This window comes from Zootermopsis nevadensis, unplaced genomic scaffold, assembly GCF_977971745.1.
Source record: "Zootermopsis nevadensis isolate Lab colony 2312 unplaced genomic scaffold, Znev_1.0 Znev_ptg000010l, whole genome shotgun sequence".
NCBI lineage: Eukaryota > Metazoa > Arthropoda > Insecta > Blattodea > Termopsidae > Zootermopsis > Zootermopsis nevadensis.
Genome location: NW_028259142.1, coordinates 17,200,159 through 17,216,547, shown reverse-complemented (window position 1 = coordinate 17,216,547; position 16,389 = coordinate 17,200,159). Strand labels below are relative to the sequence as shown.

At 37.4% G+C, this 16,389-nt stretch overlaps 2 protein-coding genes across 2 annotated transcripts; one reads left to right on the top strand and one right to left on the bottom strand.

Annotated features, from left to right (window-relative positions):
* The first annotated feature begins 5,452 nt into the window (after nt 1-5,452).
* Nucleotides 5,453-9,559, top strand: Blos2 (biogenesis of lysosome-related organelles complex 1 subunit 2). Its single transcript, XM_087346641.1, has 4 exons — nt 5,453-5,817; nt 6,974-7,104; nt 7,545-7,656; nt 7,815-9,559. Exons 1-4 carry the CDS (start codon nt 5,769-5,771, stop codon nt 7,949-7,951), a joined length of 429 nt encoding a protein of 142 aa, XP_087202767.1. The 5' UTR covers nt 5,453-5,768; the 3' UTR covers nt 7,952-9,559.
* A 285-nt stretch (nt 9,560-9,844) lies between these two features.
* LOC110837293 (cuticle protein 14) lies at nt 9,845-15,168 on the bottom strand. Its single transcript, XM_022079243.2, has 4 exons — nt 15,064-15,168; nt 11,162-11,303; nt 10,534-10,666; nt 9,845-10,069 (listed from the first exon to the last, which is right to left on the bottom strand). Exons 1-4 carry the CDS (start codon nt 15,088-15,090, stop codon nt 9,967-9,969), a joined length of 405 nt encoding a protein of 134 aa, XP_021934935.1. The 5' UTR covers nt 15,091-15,168; the 3' UTR covers nt 9,845-9,966.
* Between the last annotated feature and the right edge of the window lie 1,221 nt (nt 15,169-16,389).

Sequence of the window (16,389 nt, the reverse complement as noted above, 5' to 3'; positions counted from 1 at the left end):
GGAAGTTGGTTCCAGTGCGGTGCAGGGGGAATGTTTCTTATCAGCTGGACTAGAGGGCTGCTATTGGTGGGAAGTGTGACACGTCAGAGTTTTACACTACTACACACAGACTGAAAACATCAAGCCGTTAAGAGTAGCGTGTAGTGGGTGCGCCTGTAATGTGTTCTGTGGGTGTTGTGATAATATTCTAGATTCAATCACCGTGCCACTGTGAGGTAATCTTAAAGCTGTACCCATTTGAACACATGAAAGCCTGTTGTCCGTTGTTCGTTCAGTGGTTGTGGAACGAATGCTTTTAGGATGGGTCGTCACTCACCGTGAAATCTTGCGCAAGCGTGTATAACGAATTCCTAGCAGGGCTTCTCTCCTGGTCTGTGGACTGTAGATAGTACAATATTCCTTTATCAGGGTGAAGCCCTGATGTTATAAGCATCTCTGAAATGTTGGTTAGTTCCTACCACACTGCACGGTGCAATATTCCAGAAGTTTGGAATCATAGGATTTTGGACTTCTTCTTCTTCTTATTATGCGTCACTTGTACATCCTCATGTGTGTACCGAATACAAAGTTTATTATGGAAGCTTTGTGTCAAAAGCAAAATGTCACATCAGAAAAAAAGCAACATTTGGCTATTCTGACCACACAGCTCTATGCAGCGGTCTGTGACAAGCTGGTAATCACTTAGAAAGTCAAAAAGTTACTCACCTTTTATACAACCTGAAGTTTCACAGTCATTGACCCTAGCCTAAGCCACATGATTCAATTCATATCATCACATCATACTTCTTTAGAATTCATTTTAACATTAACTTTCATAACAAAATGAAGGAAATAATAATAAAATGAAGCCCAAATAAGTTTTGATTTTAATTATGAAATGAAAAGATACTAAAATTGAGACTACTACTTTGGTCTTCAGGTGAAAGGAGGGCAAGAGCCTGTGGAGGGAGTCCAAGAAAATAATTGTACACAGCGTTCTGCACCATTATCAAAAATGTTAAACTTAGGTTAAAAAACTGGTTTCTTGTTAGTGTATCCTTCAGTGGTTTTATGTTTAGGCTATGAAGGTGTATATTGAACATGGAGGCAGAACTACTCATTATAGACAACTGTGTAAACATTGAGGTGAGTATCAGCTCTGATCAATTTGTTTCCACCAAAATACGTTTGTTTATTTAATTATATTATAATGACCTTTTGTTTTATTTAGTTTCTTGTCTGTATCATAGGCTACATGGGATCCAGTGATGGGGAAATTGTTAATGACATATTTAAAGAATATAGAATGGTAGTCATACTTTGAGGCACTATAGCAACATATTAATCCAGGGACTGATAAAAATCGTTTTAAATGCGGGATAACCAACCCATCATCTGAGATTTGAACATGGAAGCTCATGGACACAAAGTAGGGCTACTTAATACAGTGGCACTCGGTCCACTCTGCAGCCCACCCAGTGCCCACTCGACATCAACTGGGCAGAGCGAGTAGAAACATCATCTAGCCACAAGCAACACCTAAATCCCCAGCAGAGCAAATATTTTTTCTTCTCCTCCACGTTCTTATCTGTTTTGGAGTGGTTTATGTTGGAAGCTGACCACTTTCTCCAAGTAGCAGCGAAGTCTAGAATGAGTAGATCTTTACCCCAGGTCCCTATGACAGGGGTGGAAATGATTTTCAGAATTAGGTGCATTCTTTAGATCAGCAGAGAGGCCCTGGGAAATGACTAGCATGTGTTACAAAGAAAATTGCTAAATGCAGGTACAGAAATTTGTTCCGAAAGTACATGTGTCATTGATGAGAATCATATTTATGATGTCTTAAACACTGGACATAGCTGTGTTGCAACAAATTCGTACTGGAACTATATGGAAAGCGCCCACCAGTTTCTAACTACGCCCATTTTCAACCCTGTTCTATAGCACTTCCAAAGCATAATACTTACATTTAGCAATTTAAACTCTAGACCATAAACACTGAAGCCCCACATGATGTAACTTTCTTTATTATCTTGTTCATTTATCTCTGATGTCCATAAATTCTCATCAGCACATTTTTCCCCTATGTTATTCATGTAGAGTGAGACCAAATGCAACCAAACAGTAGTTTTCGTATATATGTATTTATCTAATTTTAAAATTCAGAACAAATGCGACCAACTCAAGTTTAGGAACGTCTTTATGAATTATGTTGTCGATCTTTGAATGTTTACATATTTTACACTAAGCGCCACTGTATCACTTGCACGTTTGACATAGGGTGGCATCTTCCGGTTGAAATTAAATGAAGATCCAGTACTAATTCGACATCGCGCCAAATTGCATCATAAAGGTGTTGCACGACGTAGGTTATAGAGGTTATGGAAGCTTAGCAATCTGCCTGTCGAATTTTTTGTTTTTGCGTAGGCTAAATGTGTCGTATGATAGAACAGCATCTAGTTTTAGGAGTTTTATTAACTAAACGACTTGCAAGTATTTAAATTAAATTCAATCAAAAAGTTTCAGACTGCCATACATTACTTTGCTGATTGAACAGTGGTCAGTAGACTTGATGCTTCGTATTTGTGTCGTTTGTAACAGTAACAACTATTTATCATAACTTTGATAATAATATTGTAAAACTGACATTTAGAATAACTTATACGTAGATTATGTATTGCCAGGCTAAATGTTGCGTAAGTACTATTTATGATATCCATTAACGTTGAGGAGTAAACAGATATTTTACACTACTTTGGGCTACCAACAAGCGGACAAACACGATACAAAACAAGTAAAGAATTCCAACATTATTTACAGTTTGTGCAGAAAATGTTGTTGGTAGAATTAATCATTATGAAAACCACACATAATAAACATAAAAACAATTAAGAACTTTTAAATGTCGTCGGCAATCAAAAATAAACAAATATGTAAATACAGTAGATTTTGTTTAATTGGGCCATCGGTTATTCGGGGCAGCCGTTTATTTGCGACAAATCTTCAAGAAAAAACCTTTTTAACTCTACGTGGAACTTCGCATAATTGGGGTAGCCGCTTAACTGGGCCAAACTGTTCTAGTCCCGATGTGTCCCAATTAACCGGAATTCACTGTAAATAAATATTTAAGCAGTTACTAGATATTTAACCGGTTAGAAAGTTATCCGGTTTAACAGAGCACATAGGTTCACGTTTTCCGACCAAAATTTTATATACAACTCACGTTTTTATTATAACAATAATGTGCATATTACATTTAACGTGACGTCAGAGTTTATATAAAATTATTTTATGGGAAGTTCCACTTATGAATGTTAAAAATACTAGTCTATCTGCTAGACTAACACACTAACAAAACTAATGATTTTTCTTTATTTGCTTGTGGGGTTTCTTTCATATGCGTCACCGGCAAACACTAACACAATTTGTACGTTCATGTGTGTCCATTTCCGTCTTCTGGTGGTTCAGGATTAAAATAAAATTTCATATCCCCTAAAAGGGTTTAATAAACTTTGGGTGCACTAGCTATATTAATTTATTTGAATATTAATACTGATACAGAATCTTGATGTCGAATAAACAAGCTTCAGTCACACCATTGTTTATTATATTGTGAAACGCGGTGTAGTTCTGGTTTGCAGAAAATGAACAAAATTTATTTTTAACATGTGTAGATACTTTGGAAATATTGTAATTATAATTTGTCGCCTTCATTTCAGGCATTCTGTTATCGTGAGGTTTCTTATGACTTTCTTCAGCAAGTCTTACTAAAATAAAGTATCGTCATATCTTGTTGAACACAGGAAGTACTTTCATACAAAATTGTTTCTATTCAGTTATGTTCAATTTTAGCGTGTAACGTGAAAACTATTCGCTTACTGAACAAACGTACCAGTTCACCTGACGCCATTTGGACATAACCTCAAAAATACGTCATAATTTATCCTTATATAGCAAATGTTTCAATAAATTACCGAAGGTAGTTAAATACGCTTACTTGTATCACCAGCAATCAAAAGTTACGAAATTTTTAACTTTAATAAGTACAACGTTTACAGGCAAATTACCTCTGTGGCAGGCAGGTTGGCAGTTCGTGGTTCGCGTGTGTACGAGAGTGAATGCAGGCTTTTTGGCTGTTGTTATGTGGAACTTTTCTACGAAGAAAGGAGACAATATTATTAATGTGACTGTTTATCCATATATACATTTCGTGGAATTCTTCTGTTTTGAAATATCAAGCCACTGTCTTTAAAAATAAAGATTCCATTAGTAGCGTCTGTAGTGATCGCACAGATACGATATTGCTTGAGGCTACAAAATTGTGATGTCTAGGCGTTTGTCTTCCAGCACTTGCTGATAAAGTGTTGTGCTGTGATCTTCGTGTGTGTGCACGATTGTTACAAGAGAGTGTTTATAATACAGTGCTGTGCCATTTTCATGGATTTTGTCAACGGCAGCAACGTTCCAGTGGAAGCAGCAGTGTTCATTCGGGGTAGACGTGGAACGAGGGACCATGGCGAAAGGAGCAACGCGCGAACGGTAACGTTAAAATAAAACAGTTTTTTTGCCGAACTCTTAGTTGTTGAGGAACCATCCGCAGGAGGATGGGCTGTGTACTTGTAGCAAATGAGGTACGCCATAACATCGACACGGTCTTATATCAGTCCGGCCTCAGGCTGGTCATGATAATAACATAGTACTGTGTCAGGCAACTTTGTGTTTGAAGCGGTAGCCGTCATGACAAAGGGCTTAGGTTAATGCCAAGTTAGCAACCCTATGAACTTTGTTTTTTCTAGTTATTTTGTAAGTTGAATTTGTCCTCCCGTCTCCCCTGATAGGATAGGATTTGTGGACAGGTGGTGTGAACTCAGCTTTTGTGTTCAGTTTAGCCCGTGCAGGCAAAATGGACTTTCATGTAGGAGGGTTTAGTTTTAAGTATTTGTGTATTTTTTTAATAAACAGGTTCAGTCGGCAAGACCAATGAAATCAATGCGAGAAGGAGAGAGAGAAAACAAAAAAGAACTCTTGCAACCTCTGAATAACCCGCATTGCAGGGACAAAGATTCAACCAAGCCTAAAATATAATATTGTTTTTTGCGGGGAATGCAGAATTAGGTTCTATTTTGATAGAATAACCCTGTAATTTTTCCAGAATATTTCTGTATGTGAAATTCTTTTGGTCTAAAGAACTGCGGACATATCCCCACAAGTTTGTCGAGCATATCTCAAAATTCTGTACATTCAATTCATGTTACGCATGAATTTAGGAAATAAAATGATTGTTGCATGAGACAGAATAGATATTCCCCTCAATAGTACAAATTGCGTGATTGAAGATAGCTCGGAAACGTATGACAAGACGCCATATCCTACCATGAACACGACATGCAAGGATATGTGCCCCTATAGGGAAACTGGAAAACAAGAAAAGCGTAGACTTCGGTGATCAATCGGTAAGACAGTAAGCTATTATTCCGTACAAATCCCTACTTCCACCATATTTACGTCCTCACTTTCAATCGTAAATAATAATACTTTATGTTGAAATTTGTCGTTGAAAAATAATTAAAAGTATGTGTTCTCCATCTTTATTGTATTAACACGTTCAGCAATGGGTTGTAGCAAATAGTGATGTAGCAAATGACAGTTCACCTAGCGTGGATTAAAGATTAGGTCATCTGTTATATGTTTTTGAAGTATTATTTCAAAGTGGTGTTTAGAGTGGAAAATTAGTGCAAATTGCAAGTAACTGATAGAATAATACAGTTAATTCAATATATTTTGAAGTTATGGCTGATGAATGTGATAGTGAAGGAATTACGGATTCTCCTAAAAAAGGTATGATGGCTTATAAAGTGTTACGTTTGACAATTGTATTCTCCCAACAGTTTTTTACGTTACATAATCATGCTTTGCCTTTTTAACACACGTGCTTTTTTAAAACCACAGCGACTGTCGTAAGCGAGATGACAAAAACAGCCAATGGTGTATTAACACCAATAATTAATGCCAAAAATGCCATACATAAAGGCACAGGAGCCCAAAATTAAGACTTTAGAGACTAGGAATTTTATGCAATTAATCATAGCCGGAATTTCTAGTATGTGTAGTTCATTATAAATTGTAAATGAAAGTATCAGTTTTCAGTGACTATGTTGTTAAGGTTAGGTTGAATGTTCTTCCATATAAAAGGTTTAAATAAAACAATCAACGAATATTCTAAGAGGTGAAATTTCAGAATACAGTATGGATCCCCCTAAACTAAACTTTGGTAGAAACGATTGGACTAATTTAACCTAACCATAAAGTAGCATTTTGGAATCAGAAACTGGTCAAAGTCAGAATTGTTTCCTGCTATGATGTTGATCTCATCACTGATCCTCATGCAGTCACTGCGTTGTTCCTTCATCAGCATTCTTAGTATGTGTTGGCAGGGTGATTCAACTTATGAAACTGAGTATTATGTTGTTGCTACCAACGGACACACTTGTGTTGCAGTAATTTCTTATTAGTTTTCAGTCACTTTGCACAGTCTCCTGCACTGTTATTGTTCCACATTGTTGCAAGCTGTTAGTGTCAGTAGATCTTTTATGTTCAATTCATGGTCTTCTTTGATATACTTCACCACTTTAAAACCTTTCATACACTGTGCTGTCCTCTGGGATATGTTTACTTGCTGATGTAATGAAACAGAATAATTCCACAGACTGTTCATAGGGTCTGTGCATGTCTGAACATACAAACTTTTGTCTCTGATCTTTTTAAACTCATATAATCTTATTGGTTTTGTTATGTAAGGTAACTCATATAAGCTGATGAGAACATATTAGTCATCAATACATATATAGTTTTAAATTAAATAAAATGAGTTATGCTTTAAAGTGACTGCAAAATGATCATTATGTGAGTGTGACTTGGCTTGCACCAGCGATACAATTGTCTCTTTGAAATGTGTTTGTGGAATATCCTGTATTTACTCGTTACACATTTTCAGGACCGACACTGTCCACAAGTACGAGCAGTTTTGAAGCCCTTGACCCACATGATCCAAATCTAAGTCGTCTGGCAACTACAATGTTTCAGAAAACAGCTGATTACCTGTTTGGTGAATTGACAGCAACACAGGTGTGAATTATTGTCACCAAATTCTGAGTTTGGACACAATCCTGAGCCAGTTGCATCCATCATTTTCACAGACTTATTCCTTAAGATCCATCTTAACCTTCATCTGCCATGTGTCACAGGTTATACATGGATTAGCTGTCCATTTGCCACAATAGCGTACTACTAAACCACTTAACCATTTGTCGGACCTGCAGCCTTGTAGTATGCGGATTGAAATTTCCTATTCCCGTATAATAAAAGCTGATGTTATCCTCATATATCCTCTTCAGTTTTCCAAATGATTGCTGCAGTAACAATACTAAATGGCTCATATAAATTATGAAGTTCTATATTGTATAATTCTCAAAAATGTCTACTTATTCTTGGGATCAAATGTTTCTCTGCCAGCGTTGTATGTAGATACTTGTAATTTATGTTTCTATCTATTCTTCCTTCTACAGGAAGATTATAGGTTACTGGAGGCAATGAATCGAGCAACAATCTCTAAATACTCAGATATGAAACAGATTGCAGGCAATGTGGCTCGTACCATGATTGATCTGAATGACAAGTGTAAGTAACTTTCTGATAATAGAGCACAAATGTTCATTATCGCTAATACCTGAACTAGGTTTGCCAGCTTTTTAAACCCACAGTCAGTTCTGACAGATAATGTTCAGTTCCTTTTATAACAACTGAAACTGACATGTAAATTGATCTCTCGCTCACAGATGAGAGTCTGCAGCCTTATCTGGAACAGATAGACCAGATTGAAGACAGTGTTACAAAGCTTGAACAAGCAGCATACAAACTTGATGCATATTCTAAACGTCTGGAGGCAAGATTAAAGAATCTAGAGAAGCGATAGACACATTTCAAGTGTTTACACCATACTTGTGTGCCTGCAGCATGTGTGTGTCCAGCTTGATTTTCTTAAAAATTGGTCATTGTACACATGCAGAATATATTCTGTATTATCATTCTCTGCTTGTTATGTTTTGTTTGTGCCAGAGGTAGCCAGTAGAATAATAAGTTTTGTGTAGATATAATTTTGTAATAAGTAGGGTGGGTATTAAAAATTCTTGTCTATTGGTATAAATCTTTTTGTCATGTATGCATGCCCTAATGTCAATCACATGGAGTCTTTTTTTAATCTGTTGGTTTCATACATATTTCTTGTTAAATTTAGTTTGAGGTCTTGATGTTACCAGATATATGAATTTTTGGTTTTCTGTAACATATATGTACTTATAAATCATTAGATGACTTAAATCATTTCATGGTAAATTAGGAACTTCTGATGTAAAGGGTTGCCAGTGTAACTGGTGTAGTCCTTGATTTAAATTCTGATGACTTTGAGAAGAGGAAACCAGTCATGTTGGAATGACCATTAATATTTGCGAGGGGTATGATGACTTCTAAGTCGAGGGAAGCTATAAGTCACAGCTAAAAAGTTTCAAATTTCAGGATTTGTAGAAATTGTTTTGTGTCAAGAAAGGGGAGTAGGCCAACCCATATAGATGTGTATGTGTGTGTGTGTAAATTTTAGGTTTAGAATGAATTTAAGACTTCCATTATGAGGGACTTAGAAGAAGCTAAAGACTGGTTTTGAGGGATTTTGCTGTATGAGATTAGTGGAATTTTGTGCAATATTATGATACACATTCAGTGCAAGACACTGAAAAACAAATTTCATATTCATTTTAGAGCACATTTTTAGTCATTGTTTTGAATTCCCATGCCTAACACCAGGGCTTTGACGCTGACTCCGACCCCGACTCCTTCATAAAAGCTCAATATGTATTAATAAGGGTAAACCTACTAAAATGGTAAATGGCAGCATAAGAGATTTCATCACCACTACGTGAATCACCAGCCTACTTTTACGTGTAATGGTTATTGCAGAAATCAGTTGATTTGTAGACAGTTTGTATTGTTAAGGTACCGGAGCCAAAGTAACAAAGCATTATTCCCACACAATGTGGCTCAACGCGTCGTTGAATTCCCTAAAATGTGAGGCTGCCGGCGGCTCACACGGAATAAAAATTGTTTTTAAGAGTTTATATCGAGTTTGAAGTCGGTGTCGGTACATTTTTGCCGACTCCACCTAACATTGCTTCCGACTTCGACTCTGACTCCACAGCCCTGCCTAACACCATTACTTGTAAAAATACCTCATTGATTTTACCCCGTTTTATTCTGGTCCTGAGCTTTAGAAGTTTTGTTTCACTGATAAATATTTGCTTATTGCCATGTGAGGTTGAGTTTTCTCACATGTTACATGTAAAAGCTGATTGATAGAGGTTAAATTTTGTAGTGTGTTGGGAATGTTCAGCACCAGCATTTGAATGTGTATGAAGCCAATCCAGGCTTCTGTTAGTGTATAGTATGACCCAAGTGCTAATGCCAAATCTGAAAAATATGTATTAGGGGAGCCAGTTGGAAGAAATAAAGAAAAATTCTATAGTCAAAGAGATCAGTGAGATGGCATTGATTTGAATAGATGGTAGGATTTTTGCTGAGAACCTTGACCTTAGGTTAAAAGTGACCTGCCATTTTCTGTGTAGGATTCATATTATAAAAAAGTTGTCATTCTTCTGTCTTCATGAAATGTGTCATAAAAGTCAACATCTTATTTTTTGGTATGCATATTTACCCATTTATGTCAGCCATTTTTTGTCATTGAACCGTATTTGTGCAAAATGGCATTTCTCTCATGACCGAGACAGAATAGTAGGAATTAAGTCAATAATAGTTGTCATATATACCACTTGTTTAATATTTGTTTTATGTGTGACAAAATTAGTTCTTGAACATTTTGATCAAAGCCAACTGATAGTAATGATCCATTTACTGTTGATGAAGGTAATGGTCAGTCATTTATCATTGTGGTGGACTTCTTCTTGTATTAAGTGGTCCTGGAATTGGGCCAATGATGGGTAAAGGTTCATCCTTTTTCACCAAGTAACGAGTTGTCTGTTTGGTCCTGCAAAGAAAATAAAGCATTTGCTTATCCACATTGTCCATTTTATGAGGCTAAGTGGTGAGCATTTAGCTCATCGTCTTAACAGTGTAGGAATTATTGTATCAGTGAACCAAGATAGCCTATTCAGTAAAATCACCGGCTGCGTATTGGATAACCAAGGTTTGTTTTTTGGCAAGAGCAAGAATTTTTGTCTCTCCTAATTGTCTTTGGGGCCCACCCAGCATTCTATACGTTGGATACCAGAGTCTCTTCCCATCGGGAAGAAAAGTGTCTGGAGTGTGACATTAACGGACTCATTTAAATTTAATGCAGTGGTCTAGAATGGATGGAACTTTATTTTTATGTCTTCTATGTCTCTTTGTGTTGTGGAGCTTAGACACATCGACAACTTTGCTTTTAACTTTCCTTCATGTTGTTGGTGTTCTTGATCATTTTCATATTATGTACTCCACTGTGGTATTTACCTGTATCCATGCTTGTCAGCTGTGTACTCGGTGATCCGCAAAATTCCCTTTGGATCTATGAAACCAAACTTCCCTTTAACTCGTCCACTACGATCTCGAAACTCTTCACGGAAGGACTGGTATTGCATTAGCCCTAGAACATGATAGTCAAATACTGGTATTCTGTCAGTAATGAATATATGATATTAAGAATATTTGTATGATTTTACTCATTGCTAAATTATGAGTGTCACACATCATCACAAACATTTACACTCTACATGTTTGAAATTTGTAATGTATGTCCATAATTTATGCCATTTTGAGGTGGCGCAATACCCAGAAGACTTTCCAATGAATATTTATTTTCAGTGACATATTAAAATTATGAATATGGCTGTCTTCTGGGTTGTAGAGCCATGTAATATGGTAGAAGTTTACCGACGTTTCAGAGGTCCTCCTCCATCATGAGGGTGATGATCACCCTGATGATGGAGGCAGCATGGACTACATGGCACTACAACCCAGAAGACAGCCATCTTTAGACTCATCTCTGTGAAAACCTCAAATCCTGCCTATTAAAATTATGTTATGAAATTACTGAAATTTGTGTTCTTCTGATAACGTGAAAGTTCATACTTATTCTCACCAGTATCATAACCAAAATGATAGGAGCCATCTAAAGCATTGAAAATCTTGAAGTGTGCATTAGAATTTGCTGGAATGGATACTGGAATGTGGTAGCGTTGCTCAGGAAATAGACAGTAGACACACAATCTGCCAACAAGTAGCTGTAACAATGCCATGATACAGGTTTGAAGTGTTTTTAGTTTGGGGTCATTTCATACATGCTGCAGAAATTACTATCTTCATATTGCAACCACTGAATGAAACTAACGTACCCTCCATGTAATGTAGTAGGATTAAAACAGTTAGACATGTTTGATGGTTCTAATAAAAACATAATATATACTGAATACTGAATTCTGAATGATCGTTCTTCATGCAGTTGGAACTTACAATATTCACTTGTTTTCTGGAAGCAAACATTTTGATGTATATGAACATCATTTATCTCTGAAGTAAAAAGTATGTTGATTGAAAGGATGCTTCTTAGAACTTTATGCAGACATAACTTTTTTGTGTATTAACTGACTCTCTCACTCTCATGTAGTAAAACTCGAAGGTTCAACACTGCTAATACCAAAGCCCACCACTTGTCCCAGTCCTGAACAATTACCATTCGTCTTACATCTTTACATTTTATCTCCCTGAAATCCATCTGTTGTTGCCTTTTCATCTCCCCTGCCTTTACCATCAAAATTCAGTACAGTCCCATCCTATTATAAGTGTCTTGATTTAAATACCCTACTTTACTACGTATAGACCAGAGTTAATTCGGTATATGATTATTTTTACAAAACTTACGATATAGTTGACTTTATTTTGTTTACTTTCGTATTATAATTAGAAGTGCATGCAGAATTTCAGTCATAAAATCTAATCGAGACCTCTTGTAGGATCTAGTATGTGGGATGACATTTAAGAGGTCCTAAAGTAATAGGGTGGGCTAGATTTGTCTGGCTCAGGATACTAACCAGTGGCAGGCTGTTGTGAACACGTAATAAACTTCTGGTTACCCTTCAGTCCTTGAGAAGCCTGTATATGCATTGCATCGGGATATTTGTAATTGCAAGATATGCTATAAAAGAAGGGAATCTATTTGGCTAGCAGACGCGACTAAGAACTTCTCACTTGAAAGTATTTTATGGAGTTTATGTTATGACAAAAGACTACGATTCTATATTGAATAACACAGCAGAATTTCGCCCTTAAAATGTTTACGATAGTTATGTTGGATCCACTAACAAAATATCAACATGCTTACCAAAATGCCACTGTTCTACGACACGGAACGCTAGATTAGTCGGATCCTGGGATTAGACCGGTTTGATATAGTTGTTTTTTTTTAATATGAAATGGGCTATAGGCCCGCATAGGCTACTTTCGAAAAGATGTAACAGTCTCAAACAGGGGCATGTGCCTTCTACACCAGGATGTTGCATGATGAGCAAGGCCCTCATTCAACCTTCGTTATAAGACCGGCAGCAAGGCCGGCAAGTGTGTCAAACCGCGGCCCTCGGACCACGCACGACGTAAGAAATACGAGACATCGTCATTTATATTTTCCCCTTTTGTTTCCTTATATATAGGTTTGTATCATATCGAAATATATTTCAGATACAAGTTGTATATCTTGAGATTTGTATGTTATGTACAGATTCTTCATATGAAGAGGGTTTTTCAGAGAAGTAAAACGAAGTTGAATTTTGAACTTATGTAAAGTTAATGTGGGTTATATTGGCCCGCTAGGAACAAAAAGAAAACTCAGCGGGCAGTTTTTAGTTTGCTTCTCGGTAAACAACTATCGTTATCTGCTTACTACTTGTTACATACGGATGGACATATAAACCCGGCGTGTTATAATCACATAGTCGTACGGTGTTTTTTTCTGAAAGTTTGCGTTGTTAAATATACGCCACATCCAGACATGTCTCAAGTAATACATAAATCCCATTTAACTTGGAACCAGCAGCATCAGCGAGCGAACTGCTGGGAAATAAGTTGGTCACATCGCAGAACACAGCCGTCGGATGCTAGCAGGTGGGTTCCGAGTTGCTGAGATCTGTATTGTACATTCAGTGCAAATCTTTTGTATAATGGTTTTCATGAGGGAGAAATGGTAACATTCGATTTGATCTTTGTGGAATATAATGGACCGATACGGATCCAAATTAAATCCGCCGAATTACTTGAGTGTAATTCCCACGTTAGACATGAGGACATTAGTGAGAATTCAGTCAGAATAATCTGTTCTCCGGCCGGAATTCGAAGTCCCAAACATATGTTTGCGCGTTACCTCTGTTATAACTTGCTTGTACTCATTTGCATCCCGAGAGTCCTTTTAAAACACGTAATACTACTACAATTGTTCTAGTGCAACGGAACTTTGAACGTTATTAACCGTTTAGCCAGGTAACTAATCAAGAATCTAGCTAACCCATTGTACAAGGCGTGGTGGTGTAGCGGTCATTAAAGGTACAATTTGGCTGCACGCGACAGAGACAAGCGACCGAGGCAGGCGACAAAGACGGGAGACGGACACATCGCAGCTTGTCGCCACACACTTATGAGGTGGCGACCGAGACATGCGGCAAAGTGTTTGTTTTCTTTGTTTTGTTGAGACATACGTGCACATATTCTGTGAAAAATGAGTACAAAAATGCTTCTAAAAAGGTTACTCGAAGAATAAGAAGAAGATGATGTGTTGCTGTGTTATTTGTTGCGAAAGAAACAAAGAAAACCTATGAGTTCAATATTCAAAACCAGACGTGGAGAAGGATCTTTCTGTCGGTGGTCAGTGGTCGGTTTTCTGCTACTAATTCTACCAATTGCTCATCTTGGTCACCAGTAAATTTGATTTCTGCCATTGTTTTACTCAACAACACACGTGCTGCCTGAGCCCGTCGCGAGACACTACTGGTCCGAGAGCGGTCTCCTGTGCTTTGTCTCTGTCGCCTGTCTTTGTCTCGCGCTCGTAATTGTACTTCATACGATTGTACAGAGAACAGACAGGAAGCGACCAGTCTCGGTCTCGTAACTCTGTCGCCTGCCTCGGTCGCTTGTCTCTGTCGCGTGCAGCCAAATTGTACCTTAATACTGCTTCATATCGGGGATATCCACAGACCGAATATCCTCTGGTCAGGATTTTCCTGACATTCACGACTTGACGACTTTTAGTGGAACCATTTTTTGGTATTATGAATTTTGGCTAAATTTTAGGACAGACATTTCCTGACCACGTGCATTTTGATATGTGGAGTGTGAATAGATTTGCAATTGTAGATTTGTATTTTAAATTAATAAAGATTGAAGACAGCAAGTCATGCAAAAATCAACGCCGTTGATAATTTGTATACTCCATTGGAGTATGCCTTTGCTATTTGGTTTCAGCCGCATTTATCGCCAGTTGTATGAAATCGGATTAATAAAACTGGAAATTGGTTTTATGGAAAAATTCTGTTGTTTTAAATTGGAGGTTACACACGGATTTTAAATGATTTTTACGCTGGGAACGCTGTGGTGGTTATATACGAGCTGTGTAGTCACATACTGGTTTTATAAAAATGGTTAGAATAGGTTTACCATGCAGTCTGAAGCCTTCCTTCTGTCCTATTTGGTGTCATTTTTCATTAACTTCGTCTCAACTGGACTTACTGAGTCTGGAAAAAGTTGGACTCCTCGTGTAGAAAGATCGAAACATTTAATTTTGTATGTACATTAATTCTTTAGCAGTTCCGTAAACTCAGAGTGTGGACATGACGTACCTAACATCGTCTTCTCCTTTTTCGTCGACGTGACCATCATCACCAGAAGAACAAAAGCTTAGAGACTGATTCAAAGTAGTTTCTGAACAGCAAGAAACTGAGTACATGCAAACTGATTCAGTGTATGATCCGCCTAAGAGTTTAAGTACTTCACTATACATACAAGAACAAGTAGCCTTAGTGTAGCCATCGGCGTTTCCTGTTGTTGTAGAGTGTTTACAGCGAGAGGCGATGAGTTTACAGACTCCGTTGCATCCCATATAACAGCACATTACTTAATAATCACACGCGCGACATATAGTCCAGGTCGAGACACTAAGAATTCAGCAGCCTCTTTGTGATGCCAGTATCTTCTTCACTTCAAAATAAGGAATGAGAAATGAAGTGAGTTTTAGTCCTTGAGAACACTTTTCAGCCCTATCCCCACTTCTTCCCCACAACTCTGGTTATAATTTCCCCCTACTCTTCCTGTTTTATACTACAACCCTTAATTTTAACCCTCTTTTAAAGTGCATTAATTGTAAGTATGTCTTTTGGTGTTAACATTTTATTCTTCAAATTATATGCATGTCAGTTCCTTATATTGAAAACCCACAATTCTGTTTTGTTAACTTGTTAACAGTTCTGACTTTCACTTGATATATACTCCCCCCCACTGCAGGTAAAATCATCACTTCTTATTTTGATACAGTCTGCTTCAGGCAAGCTGTTGAAACTCGAGGCAGATGCGAAGGGCAAGTTGAAGGTACAGACAAGCGCTTATCTGTTAGTTTGGGCGACCTCGATGAAATCCGAATGGAGAAATGTTATAAAGTTTACATTGACTGTTCTTTTGCATATTGCTATGGGATATGATTGTTGAGAAATAAATGTAAAACAGTTATGTTTAAGGTCTTTCCAGAAAACCGGAATCAGTGTACTCGCACTACGCACGTCCAGTAGCGTGCAGAAGTCGTCCTAAGTGGCTGCCTCAAGTTATTATTAAGCTCTGTCGAATTATATATGTATGAAACAAAAGATCGAAGCACACGCGTTTTCGAAATGCGTTCTGTGCCTGTTCTGCAGACTTCTTTGGTTTTGATGTTTGTGTATTGTAGACATAAGTGTATTATTGGAAAGCTAATCATACAGCACGTAGCAAGAAGTCAAAATATTTTCCCGTATTCCGTTAAATGTAGAAAAAAGCATTCGTGGTCTGTTTTAAGGTACTAATAAACTATTTCGACTTTAATTCGATGACATTAAAAACTGTCAAAATCTGACAATGGGTTAAATAACCTAAGAACCGTGTACCTCGCTGGTTAAGACAGAACGCTATCTCTGGAGCAATGGCTGTGAAATTGGAGTGCTTCTTCAAACCTCATTATGCGCAAGGTTGAAATTACGTCAGACGCTAGAATGTGGGTTGGGGGATTCCCTGAGATCTTAGCAGACAAAATGACCAATTTGTCTAGCTGGAATCTTGTCACAGGATTTTCCTAGCCCAGAG